General features: G+C 34.8%; 1 protein-coding gene across 1 annotated transcript; it reads left to right on the forward strand.

Annotated features, from left to right (window-relative positions):
• Positions 1-7,997: 7,997 nt before the first annotated feature.
• LOC104908342 (uncharacterized) lies at positions 7,998-11,114 on the forward strand. The gene is made up of 3 exons (XM_010697444.4): positions 7,998-8,190; positions 9,173-9,573; positions 10,713-11,114. The coding sequence occupies exons 1-3, from the start codon at positions 8,167-8,169 to the stop codon at positions 10,768-10,770; spliced, it is 483 nt and encodes a 160-aa protein (XP_010695746.1). The 5' UTR covers positions 7,998-8,166; the 3' UTR covers positions 10,771-11,114.
• Positions 11,115-13,563: the final 2,449 nt, after the last annotated feature.

The raw sequence follows: 13,563 nt of genomic DNA on the forward strand, positions 1-13,563 counted from the left end.
TCTCAATACAAGAAGAAAAACCACGACCTACTCAGGATATAAACTCTTCACTATAATAGGAAATCTCCTATGATTCAACCTATTACAAACTCAATTTCCACTCGGAACTACATCTCTCTCACAATCTCCACTCTATACTCTAGACTTAACTCTAAGTCTTTCAAGAGTTCCCACAACTCTTTACAAAAGGTTTACTCAAACCCTTCACCCCTAAATAGACTTCACCCTAAGTCTACACATACACAACAAGAACTTACTCAAGTTCTTAACTCGAACTTACTCAAGTTCCTAACTCGAACTTGATACAAGAATTCACTCAAACCCTTTACCAAGTTCCCATTACAAGACTTCACTCAAACCCTTTAACCCAAACTCAAATACAAACGCTTGATAATTTGGTTTAACTCTAGTACATAGAAACTGAATAACTGTAAAGGAACATGGACACTCGTAGGAACTTGAAACTCAAAGGAACTGACTCAAACAAGGAATAGAAAATATAATTCTTTTGTAACGCTATTCCTTAAGCCAAACTTATGGAATACATAAGTCTAACAATATGGAAAGACACTAGTCAGACAATTTGAAACTCAATTGAACTTGTATATTTATAGCACTCTTTTAGAATGAACGTGGGATTAATCATGTGTTAGTGGTTAAACCATTATCCCATGATGTTCCTTACACGGAGAACACATTCCTCAATCATCCCATGATCTCCATGATCACTGTTAAACGTGGGAGAGAATTAAGTTACTGCTCCTTAATTTTAGCAACTACTTTAAGCATTAATTTGAAAATCTGATTTAATTAAAAACATATTTATTAAATCTGAAATTAAATCATTTTAATAAAAATATTATCTTTAAATTTCTTCCGTAAAAATCGAATAATATTTTTATTATCTTTTGAAAAATAAAATCTTTTCCTTAAAAAGACTTTTCATAAAATCAGATTTTTCCTTAAATAAAACGATTACCTAGAATCTAGGCATTATTTACTCAACTGGCATAAATGAACCGTTGTAATGCTCCATCCTAAGTCTAGTTCCTTTTAATAGTTAGTTCATTTAACTTAGATTAAAAGACTACCACGTCTGTTCCTTTAGAGAGGAACAGACACACAATTTCTTTAACAATACTTATTATACGTTTTAGAAATCTAGGTCTTTTATTTTTCAAAAACTGAAAAGATAAAATTAAAATAATTAAAATTAGATTCCTAAAGAAACCGATTTTATTAAATCTATTTTATTTAAAACTTATCTTTTATTTTAAAACTAAAACTTATCCTAAACAAACTAACGCATATTATTTATAAATATTTAACCACGTAGAGATTTATTAAGAAATAAACTCTAAATAAATTCTTATAGATTAAGATAATAATATGCATCAGATTTATTGACTCTTAAATACTTTTGACTCTAAGTTCCACGAGTTCCTTTGACCTTACATGTTTCCATATACTTACATGATTCCTAGAAAATAAACTCATATTTTCTGCCTTCATGCTCCATGTTGCTCCAACTCAAGAGCCGCATGTTGATAGCTCCACCTTTCGAAATTCGGTGTGCTAGTTCCTTTAAGAAACTTCGCACTCATAGTTCCTGCTCAGGAACTTCTTGTTTCAACTCTAAAACGCTATATTGCTGCTCCCACTCAGGAATTGCTCCAGAACTTCATATTTAATGTTTCTCATAGGATGTACCTAGGAACCGCTCTAGTTGTGTTCCTTTTAATAACTCTTTTAGGAACTTCACTTGTTGGAAAACCTTCATGATGTGATATATTCAACCTTTGATGACTTGTTTCATATTAATGTAATATGCACATCTCAAACACACATGTTAGTTAGATAATCATCATTTGTTTACAATCATCAAAACACTACATGACTCAACACTAGTGATTTATGAGGGGTTAAATGAAGAAACTAGGATGATGGTAGAATCTATGTGTAATGGAGGATTTGTATTCCAATCACCTGATTATTGTTGGGATTTAATTGTGTGGTTGGCTAGGGATACTTATGAGTGGATCGGAAGATGTCTTCATCTGCTCTTTTACCCCAAACTTACATGACACCACCATTAGTAGATGGTTTTGACCCCTCTTCCCAATTTGAATGTCAATCTGCTCAGAATTCTAGCCCCAAGTCGTTTATTTATGATGATAATTAGGGGTGGATAATTAATGAGAACTATTGCTTGTGATGATGAAAAGATTGAAAGAACGACTAATGTGATGGATGTTTTGCATGAGGAAGAATTCATAGTTGAAATTTCCTCTCTGGAGGAAAGTCAAGTTGAGCGTGAGGTGGTTTATGAGTCTTTATCGGTACCACCTACTGTTTTTGAGTCTCATGTTCCATTCTCTCAAACACTTGATCTTATTCCTTCTTCCCCTATATTATATCCTCCATCGTTCCTTCTTTCTCCCCTTTTGAATAACTTCCATGATAATGTAAATAATGTACATTTAGCTTCTTTTTTTTCCTTTTGAGTCATGTAAAAAGACTAACAATTTTTCTTTTACTTCTTCTTGTAAATATTATTTTTTTTCTTTGATTTTTCTTTTTGTAGCTTTAGTAATTCTTTAGTACTAACTTTTTTCATTTTTTCTTTCTATTCTGTAGGAACATATGATAAACTTCTTAGAGCAGTGAACTATTATGAGTGATCTACTAGTATTAAACGGTCATGCAAGACCTTAATTAAATTTGTGCTTCTTGGGAGGCAACCCGAACATTAACTTATTTTCTCTATCTTCTTTTCTTTATTTTAATTTTTTTTTTATGATTTTTGTCTTTGTTTCTTCCTTTTTGAGTGATTTTACTCACTTTGATTTTATTTTTTTTGTGTTTGTTGTAGGTGGATTGAGTCTAGAATCAACAAGATCGTCGAAGTGCTGGTTGCCCGGTCGACCGGGCAACATTCCCCCAACCGGGCGAGCAAGTAGATTTTTGAAATTTGGAAGATTTTTCAAAATTTTGGCCAAGTGTTACTCGCCCGGTCAACCGAGCAAGTCTGCCTGACCGGGCGGAATTTAATCTTAACCGGGCTGTTTTTCTCTTGACCGGGCGAGGGAGAATTTTCAAAAAAAATTCAAAAATTCTACTCCAGTGGCCTTCTTTGCTTCGTTCCCTTCTCATACTCTCTTCTCCCCTATTTCGATCTTTCCTCCCCACCCCTGCATCTTTCACCATCGTCACCACACAAATCACCGGCACATCCCACCACATCACCGGAATCCGTCACCAGCAGCATCCCTCTACCCTCGCGCCTTCTTCTTCTCCCTCTTACCGCACCACTCACCGACAACTAACACCGCGCACTACCACCGGACTTATCGCCGGCATCCACACCGCACACCACCCTACTCCTCTCTTTCGAACACTCCTCTCTGTCATCCTCTGCTTCACTCCGTTCCAGGGTTTGGGAATCCATGTTTATATGCTATAATTCTTGATGGATGTTTATTGATGGTTTCATTAGTTATTGATTTCTCTAATTGATTAGTGTTTTTATTGTTAATCTTGCAATCTGATCAATTGTTTGATTAAATATTGTTAATATCGAGTCATAGATCGAGAGATAGTACTCTATAGAGGCTTACCTACAATTAGCCAATCTAATTATGTTGAGCGACCGTACTAGCATATGTTGATTTGACAACGTTAATACCTGACCAAGGATTAACCTGTGCTGTGGATATCTGATTGATTGAACTATTGATGATATTTTGAGAGATTATAGTTATAAACATGGTGAACCATTACCCTAGATCCTTTCTAGTTTGATTTTCGTAATTTGATTAGTTTAGAACTTTAGTATTCATATTCTTGATCTTGTTTAGTTTCTCTATACCTTAGAAACTAGATTAAAACGACCATCTTTCTGTGGATTCGACCCTACTTACCCTACTACATTGTTAGAAGGTTTTGCAAGAATTATTTTTGACTGGTGTACGACAGCCTATCAGATACCATGTTAATTTTTAGATTATATGAAAATGGGCCTGGTTAACCCAATAAGGAGGTGGAGAGTTTAGCCCACTTACAAGCTAGGAGGTTTCATCCTAAAACCAATTGGTGATAGGAGGAGTAACTTTTCATCTTATAAAGTGGTTTATTCTCTCCTCTTTTTCCAATGTGGGTCACTCACAAGTGGACTTTCAATGGGTTTCAACTTGCCGAAATTATAGCAAGATTCTGCATCTCCAACTTCATTTGAAGAACATGATGATGATGATACTGTTGTCAAGCAACAAGCTTGTTGTTGTTGTTCTTTAAGTTGCACTAATGTGTTGTTCAATGATACTACCATTGCTTCATTCTCTGTTGCTAATCTTTGCCATTCTTGATTTTCCATCTCCATTTTCCTTATAATTTGTTTGTTTGAGTTTGTTTTGATGTATGTGTTTATGTCAAGAGCATGAAGAACAGAGGAAAAGATGAGAGATGAAGGGGTTATATTTATATAGTCGTGTGTGGAGGTTACAAATCTCGAGCATGGGAATAAGATATAATAAAAAAATATAAAATAATAAAGAGGAAAGATGGGATTTGGTTTTACTATATTTTAATTAGGAGTAAAAAAATGTAACTGAAAAAACTAAAATTTATATCTCTTTTAGTTACCTTTCGTCAAACAAGTGTATTGTTATAAGAAACAAGTGTATTTTAACAAGAAACAAGTGTATTGTATGGGGAAACAAGTGTATGTTAACAAGAAACAAGTGTATGTTAGCAAAAAACAGGTGTATTGTAATAATAAGAAACAAGTGTATTATAACAAGAAACAAGTGTATTATATTAAGAAACAAGTGTATGGTAATAAGAAACAAGTGTATGTTAACAAGAAACAGGTGTATTGTAATAATAAGAAACAAGTGTGTTATAAGAAACAATTGTATTTTTTGGGGTCCAAAATTTCTGCCTTCTCGTGGGTTTTTTTTGAGGTCCAAAATTTCTGCTTTAAAAAAATAAATTTGCTGGTATTTTTTTTTCTTCTTTAACGGTCCACAAACAAATTGTAGAGAGAGGAATGCTTTACTGCTATATTGCTAATGCTACACTTTTCTACTGCTACAATATGTCAAATCTCAAAGTAATTCACGCCTCCCAATCCTATTTCCTTCCTTTTTCTTTTTTTTCTTACACCCCACTTTTTAGAGAAACCCTTTGTAAATTTTACTTTACAATTTAGTCCTTGTTTTGGTCTATTTGGCCCATAACTGCTAGCGTTTTATCATGACTTGTTGGGAGGTATACTACTCCAGATATAGTCAAATGAACTACATGCTCTAATAAGTAATAACTATGATAATGAGACACTAAGTACTACTGAAATTGACTCCTCATGGATGTATATAGTCTATAGATAATCTTTCAAATTACATGATAGCTTTATACATAAAAATTAGTTTTTTGATATATAAAATAGATCTAAAAATAGCAAAACTAGAAAGAAAACAATTTTTAAATGTTAATTTTTGTGATAAACTACCTTATTAAAAGAAGGAAAATGATATACAAAGCCCTTAGGGCTATGTATAAGAAGCTTAAAATAGAAATAAAAATTTGAATCAAGCATTTATTACCTCAAATGATGTGAAATTTTGACATAAATTCATAAACTGTTTTCATTTTAAGACATGTATTTAATGCTTATATGTAGCCCTTAAAGCTACATATAACATTACCTTTAAAAGAAGGGTAATGTTATATATAGCCCTTAGGGCTACATATAAGTATTAAATACATTTCTTTAAATGGAAACAGTTTAAGAATTCAAGACACATTTTCACATAAACTGAGGTAATAAATGCTTGATTCAATATTTTATTTCCATTTTAAGCAACTTATACATAGCCCTAAGGGCTACATATATCATTTTCCTTAAAAGAATTCGGTACTAAACCACTATTTATGGGTTTTTTTTTGAGATATATTTTTGGCGTGGACTCGCTCCCCTATCTCACATGAATCATTTAATTCCTCCCGTTTCTTTCATTTTCTCTCAGATTCTTCATAATGAAGAGCTAGGGATGGCAATTGGGCGGGGCGAGTGCGGAGGATGGTACCCCCACACTCGCACCCGCATTAAATTCTCATCCCCATCCCCGCCCCACCACCCATTGCGGGGAAAGATTTCATCCCCATCCCCGCCCTACCACCCATTGCGGGGGGAAATTCTAGACCCACCCCCGCCCCACCCCCGCACCCGGGTCATACCCACTTCATCCTCGCAAAAATCCACCAAAAAATCTGCCGTAAGCACATTATAGTTGTCTACTTCACAAAATCACAATATAATATGGTAAAAGAAAAGTTAAAATACATTAACAAAGGCAAATGTTTTATTACATTTCAAAAGTTTCTTCAAATACGTTAGTAATATATGTATATAAATAGAATTTTAATAATAAATATGCGGGGTGGGGGTTGGGCGGGGGTGGGGCGGGGCGGGCGGGGATGGGGCGGGTATAATATAAAATCCACACCCGCTCCACCACCCACTGCGGGTACAATTTTAATCCCCATCCCCGCCAAACTTAGACACATCCCCGCCCCAATTGGGCGGGAATGGGGCAGGTTTCCTACTTAACCCGCCCCACTATCATTCCTATGAAGAGCTGAAGAGGTTAGAGATGCGAAAGAAAGGAGAGGGAATGAAATTGGGGAGAAATACGAAAAGAAAAGGAATGAAATTGGAGGGCTAATTGGATAACATGATGCATGTGGTCAAGTTAATGCTTGAAAATGTAAATTAATGGTCAAAATTTACGAAAAAGTTCATCTCGTGAAATTTTTTATAAAAAGTGGTTTCATATCAAAAATTTATAAGAAGATGGGATTTTCACAAAAATTGACATTTAAATGGTAAATTTTAACAAATTTCTGTTAGAAGTACAATGTTAGTAAATTAAATTCTAGAGTAAATAATATAATTTTTGACGACTCATTCTTTATTTTTTCAACTATGGTAAAAGTGGTAAGTCCAAGTATATTTTATTATATTTTATTATATTGTTGTTTGTTGGCAAATTGTCTAACGAGACTCAATTAAGAAAGAAAAAGCTTTGTCTAAAGTGTACATAAGTCATATCCATTAATAAAAGTAAAATTAGCTTGTAATAAGATTTGAACACATTATCCTTTGCTATAATACATGACATAATTACCATCTCAACCAACTTTTAATCATGCTTTAAGGTTCCGTTTGGTAGGACGTAAAACATTTTCAGTGTAAAATGATTTTCATGGAAAACACAATTCCAAAATTAGTTTTCCGTTGTTTGGTTCGTTGTAAAAAAAAAATTGATGAAATGAAAGGAAAATGAAAGGGAAAGTAAGGAGGTAGTGAGAGGAGTGTACAAGATAGATAAGGAAAATAGTTTTCCCTTCATTTTGAAAGGAAAATGGTTTTCCATCATTGGGAGAGTAATTTTACCCCAAGGGAAAATGGTTTTACACTCTTTTGCCAACCAAACAATGTAAAACTGAAAATAGAGGAAAACAGTTTTCCGGGAAAACGTTTTACGCCCTACCAAACGGAGTCTAAGTGTCCATATTATTATATTTGTATATTTTTAAATGTTGAGTTTTCCTTAATATATTTGAATAAAGATGGAAAAAAATGCATATCAAAATACCAATTTGAGGCAACGTCGGGTCTCATATACAAGTGTACTCCTTAACAATAGCATTTATTTGAGTTTAATTTTATAAGGTTATAAAAAAAAATTAATTATCTAATTTCAGTGGGTAAACTCATCCGAAGTAGTCAATGATAAAACTAGAGAAATTAACCTTCGTTGAATGATGCGCCAAAAATCAATATGTAATTCTTTGATCAACGAGCACTTGTCGAACATAGAAGCTTTAGTGAGTAGAGGTGTGTACTCTAGAATGCAACACGTATTCTTGAAAATGCATCGTGGATGTCATTCATAAGCTTTCCTCTACTTCATCTCTAATTATTATTTTTATATCCGCGCAATACAAAAAGTAACACAAATAAACCCTTCTACACTCTACAAGATAAGGTAGAACCAAGGATCAAAGCAATAAACATAATCTTTGCAACTTAGATAGTAAAGTATAATCATTATTATCAAATTTCCACAGTCCAACAAATCGTTGTTGTTCTAAGTTTCAACTATGGCTTTTATAAGGGAAGGAATGGTACGTTTTCCTATCACCTTAAGTATTACAGTTTCTCCATTTTAGATGCTTGCAATAGTTATAATTTTTATACAATTTATCGTGTACAAATTTAATCTGATCATTAGTTTGCTAATGTATATAAATAATACGTTATTGAGAATTAAATGAAGCTTGGGATTAATCATGAAAGACATGCAAACTCTTGAGGTCATTGAGAATTTAACAAGAATTACTATTGATCATGAAAGACACTTAATTATGGGATTAGTGCTTATGGAAAGATGATAATTTGAAATGTTTGCGAATCCAATGATTTATTATGTGATGACATTTATTTCATATATTAGCAAAAACAGTGGTCCGAGTTAGTTTGTAGATAGTTTTAGATTTAAAACTTTGCAAATTTTTAATAAAAAACAGAGGGTAATATCTTTATTGTACTCCCTCCGTTTCATTTTAATCTACACACTTACCCTTCTTACACATGCCAATGTAAAACTTTGAGGGCATATATCTTTAATTTTGTATTTGTAAAAATTATAAAAAGTACATATTAATAAAATACATACTAATACGAATCTAACAAGATCTCAAGATTATATTTTTATTCACGTATAAATCACAAACGAGGGTCAAAGTGCAATTTGTGAATAGTGTAAAATGTCAAAGTGTGTAGATTAATATGAAACGGAGGGAGTATACGAGAGGAAGAGGGGGACATCAAAAATGATAATAATTCATTTTATATCCTTATGTAATAAAATACAAATTCATTATTTTTTATCATTATATTTTCAATTAATAAAATATTTACATCTATCATTGATTTATTGGCTTTTTTAGAAAATAGAAAGAAAAATATACAATGAACTTTATATTACCTAATTGACCTTTCAATTTGTTTTCGCATGCATAATGTGCATATATAAGACTAGTATTTATAATTTTAACTTTGATATTACGAAACACACCATAGTTATAATTATTATGGTATTTGTAGGCTAAGAATGTAAGCAGAATAATGCCGTTGTTAAATAGAGGGCAAAGCATAAGAACGATGGCAGGAACGGTGCCGAAAATGAAGGCATATGCGCCCACAAGAGAAGGGGAACCTAGTAAGGGGAAAGCAAGGGGTAACTATGTGCCTGTGTATGTAGCATTAGGGTTCATAGCTCTGTCAGTAACGTTGGGACTCCATTTAGCCAAGCAGCAATTCATGCACTCCCCTGCTGTTAGGCTCAAGAAGAGCCGGAGGGAGACGGTTCCGGAGGTGGTCGAACCCGAGCACGTTGCACAGGAGTCTCGTGATTTTATCAACAAGTCCTTCTTTCGGAAGGTTGCTAATGTTCAGGAATCTGACAATCCTATTGATGATCCTATCCATGGCAATCCCCTCACTAAGTTTGTCCCTCTTTCTTATTCTCTTTGTTTGGTTTTTTTGCCGTTAGTTTGAAATTGTTTTGGCTTTGTTGTTGATTAACAATTACTGGTTTCTAGTAGCTACACATTATTACTAGACTTTCTAAATGAATGCAACATTTGGTTTTTCACCGTTTTATATCGAATCAGCTTTTAACTATTGATCAATTGTCATCCAAGGTGGTGTTAGGCAGGCCCGTCTCGAACTATATCGAATCAGCTTTTAACTATTGATCAATTGTCATCCAAGGTGGTGTTAGGCAGGCCCGTCTCGAACTATATAGAGGCCCTATGTGATCTCGTATTTGAAAAATTCAATAATGTAATAGGTTATCCATACTTCACATTATCATATTATGAAAAAAAAGTAGTCCAAATAAGTAGATAAATTTTTTCTTTTTACTACTTGAACTTTCTCTATTTTGAGGCCTTCACAATTAAGGGGCCATGTTCCAAGGAACATGTTGAACATGCTAAAAGCCGCCCCTGGTGTTAGGGTAGTAATAGAGATTTAGGAAGAAATGTACATAATTGGATATAGACGAGCATTAGATTGTCTTTGCAAATTACCATTACGTATAGAATCACTCTTTCCTGCTATTTGGTACCAAATAGACCGCTCTTTCAAGCTCGTCTATAAGGAGAAATTTACGATAGTAATTATGATGTTTCTAATTTTTGCATTACCATGTTATTAATTGTTTGGAAAATGCTTTTCCGTTGAGATGTTATGAACAACTCCCATGTGAATCTAAAGGTTCTTCACCATTGAATACAAGAGGAGGAATATTCAAGTTGGAGGCGTTACTTTTCTTATTGTCAATTGGTTTTAGGATGGGTTTTAGGATGGAGGCGTTACTTTTCTTATTGTCAATTGGTTTTAGGATGGAATCTCATGGTACGCCTTTATTTACCATGCATGTGACTAAATTTGATACTTGCGCCAAATTTATGTTTGTGTGGGTGCGTCCCCATTAGCATTTGACTAAATTTAATACTTTCCCCCAAATTTTTGTTTGTCTTGTTTCTATTTCCTTCAATCCTTGTATTCCTGTTTCAGGACAATGTTTTAAGATTTTAGAAATAGTTGCTAATGACTTATTATTGAATAAACTGTGTAGGGAGCCGCGGGTGGAGTCATTGAAGACAGTAGGAGTGAACCCTGCTGACCGGCAATGATTTAGGTCGCTAAACAAAATAAAGAGATCAATCGACGCCAAATTTTCACTTCAAATTGTTTTGTGTTTTGTCCAGCTTTTGGTGATTCTAAGTCTGCGGATTGGATCATTGGAGTGTCATTCCGGAAGCTGCAAGTAGTAGAATTTTGGTATATTATTTATGAGCGCTATAGGCCACCTTGTTTTCCTTATTGCGTATTTGCATTCACAGGTTAGGCTAGTTTGAAGCTTCTAGTCAAGTTAGTTTGTAGTATGTAACTAACTTCCTTATAAATGCTGCTTTGTAATATTGGAACTCACTTTCCACAATTTACATGGTATTGAGAAATAATTTAGGCTCATCAATTGCCATGCCTCTTCCCATTGATCACTGACTTTATACATGGGAGTTTGGTCTAGGTACAAACTGCAATCTACGAAAGTATTTTAACAAAAAGAAATTCCCCTAGAAGATTATATTGACATATAAATCAAAATATATCTCAACACCTCTTCAGTCTTAATTTAAAATGCACAACTTGTCAAAAGTGTTTAAACTTGAGTCTTCTCAAGGGTCTTCGGAAAGATATCCGCAAACTGAGGAGTAGTAGGGACAAAAGAAGGTGCAATGAGACCATTAGTAATTGGATCATGAACAAAATAACAATCCGCTTCAATGAGTTTCGTATGCTCATGAAAAATAGAATTGGGAGCAATATGTAGATCGGACTTGCTATCACAAAAAAGTGGAATAGCTTTCGGATAATGAATGCCCAAGTGTAAAAGAAGACCTTTTAACCACTTTAATTAACATATAATGCCACTCATAAAACGATACTTGGCTTCAGTAGAAGAACGAGAAACAATAGGTTGTTTTTTCATTTTTCAAGAGATAAGAGAGTGATCAAGAAAAACAAGCCAAATTGTGAGAAAAATCGAGTAAGTGGGCAAGCTTCCCATCAAACTCACACCAAACCTTTGTTAGATCACTATCAGCTCGAAGTGGAATATCTTGGTCAGGGGTACCACAAACAACACGTAAGGCAATCTCTAAGTGCTCTGCTCGAGGCGCCTACCTGAATTAAGAAAGAATATGCACAGAATAAGCTAAGTCGGGTCTACTAACAAGAAGATAGATCAAGCGGCCAATGAGTCGTTTATACGCCTTGGGTTCCGTGAGTAGTACACCATTAGCAAGACCGAGCTTGTGATTCTGCTCAATGGGAAAATCAAATGGCCTGTCACCCAATAAGCCAGTCGGCAACAATGTCTAATGTATATTTAGACTGACATAAAAAAAAAAGCATGTAGAACTCCGAGCAACTTCACCAAGAAAATAACGCAAAGAACCAAGATCCTTCATGCGAAAGTAGTTAGTAAAGTAGGCTTTGAAAGCCTGTAAAGCAGCGAAATAATTCCTAGAAACAATAAGATCATCAACGTACAACAGCATATATTAATCTGAACAGTACCTTTGGTATAGGTAAAATGAAAGGGCTGCTTATTCAAATAAGATCGTTATAAATACCTGAGTATGAATGGAGAAAACCATGGTGTCTGATAGCCACAACAAGTTTACCAAACCAGCATCTGGGTGCCTGCTTCAAACCATACAAAGAGTTACGGAATCGACAAACAAGATTAGGATCAGAAGCACCAAAACTAGGGGAAAGTTTCATATAAAATTCATCCTCCAAATCACCATGTAAGAAAGCGTTCTGAACATCCATTTGGAGTTCCATTCTTATAAGCAGCAAAAGCAATAAAGGCTCGCAACAGTAACCATTTTAGCTACTGGTGCTAAAGTCTCATGTAGTCAATTCCTTCACGTTGATGATTGCTGAGAACCACCCATCGTGATTTGTACCAATCAAGAAGACCATCAGAGTCATACTTGTTATGATACACCCACTGACACAGGGCATGTTTACCAGGAGGAAGATACTCCATGGTCCAAGTGTCATTTTCTTCTAAAGCTTTGATTGCTTCTTGATTGCATAGATTGCTTCTAGTTGGCGTCTCTGATGGCCTCCTCAAAAGACTGGGATTCTTGACTAGAAGTAATAGATATAGCTACAAGAAAATCCTAGCTGTAAGAAAAGCACGATATTTCACAGAAAAACTCTCACAATTGATATAATGTGCTATAGGATAACTGGATAAGGAGTACCTAAGGAGTGACGAGATGAGGATGAAGCAGGGAATGGACTTTTGACTGCGACATTATGAGTATCTTAGTCGTTGCTGAAAAGAACATATGGCATTTTGGTGTGCATACCACGCCCAAGAGTAGCAGAATATGTGGAGTTGGGTGTTGGACCAACAGAAGAAGAATCTATGGAGTTGAGTGTTGGATCAATAGACGGAAATAGGCCCACATGTGAGCATATCAGAACTGGGAGTAGGGGAAGCTCTGAATCAGCAGGCCCACTGATCGAGGGAGTGGGGTCGGGAGACAAGGAATCAATGGGAATATTAGGCTTTGGTATAATGGGCTCAGGAGGTTGGGCAGGTGCAGGAGTATCAATAAGAGAGCTAGGTTCATTAATGAGTGGTTTCAATGGTTAATGGTTGCTAAACCATAGCAAAGTCGGCATCAATGTCCAAATTCATTTCAAGCATTTCTTATGAAATATTGTTAACACTTTCTGTGGTGCGAAAAGGGTATACATCCTCAAGAAATTTCACGTCCCTTGAAACTAAGAATTCCTTATTCTCGAGATTTAAAAAAAAGTCTCCAATCCTCCTTCCAAAAGGATAACCCACAAAAACGCATTTTCGGCTTCTTTTAGCAAATTTGTCACCGTGAGTTTTG

The sequence above is a fragment of the Beta vulgaris genome, chromosome 5 (assembly GCF_026745355.1).
Source record: "Beta vulgaris subsp. vulgaris cultivar EL10 chromosome 5, EL10.2, whole genome shotgun sequence".
In the NCBI taxonomy this organism is placed as follows: domain Eukaryota; kingdom Viridiplantae; phylum Streptophyta; class Magnoliopsida; order Caryophyllales; family Amaranthaceae; genus Beta; species Beta vulgaris.

Bases quoted from the DNA above. Each gene is read 5' to 3' on its own strand.
- LOC104908342 (XM_010697444.4), top strand. From the start codon at position 8,167: ATGGCTTTTATAAGGGAAGGAATG. The intron at 8,191-9,172 runs GTACGTTTTCCT...TGGTATTTGTAG, and splicing joins CTTTTATAAGGGAAGGAATG to GCTAAGAATGTAAGCAGAAT. The intron at 9,574-10,712 runs GTTTGTCCCTCT...TAAACTGTGTAG, and splicing joins CATGGCAATCCCCTCACTAA to GGAGCCGCGGGTGGAGTCAT.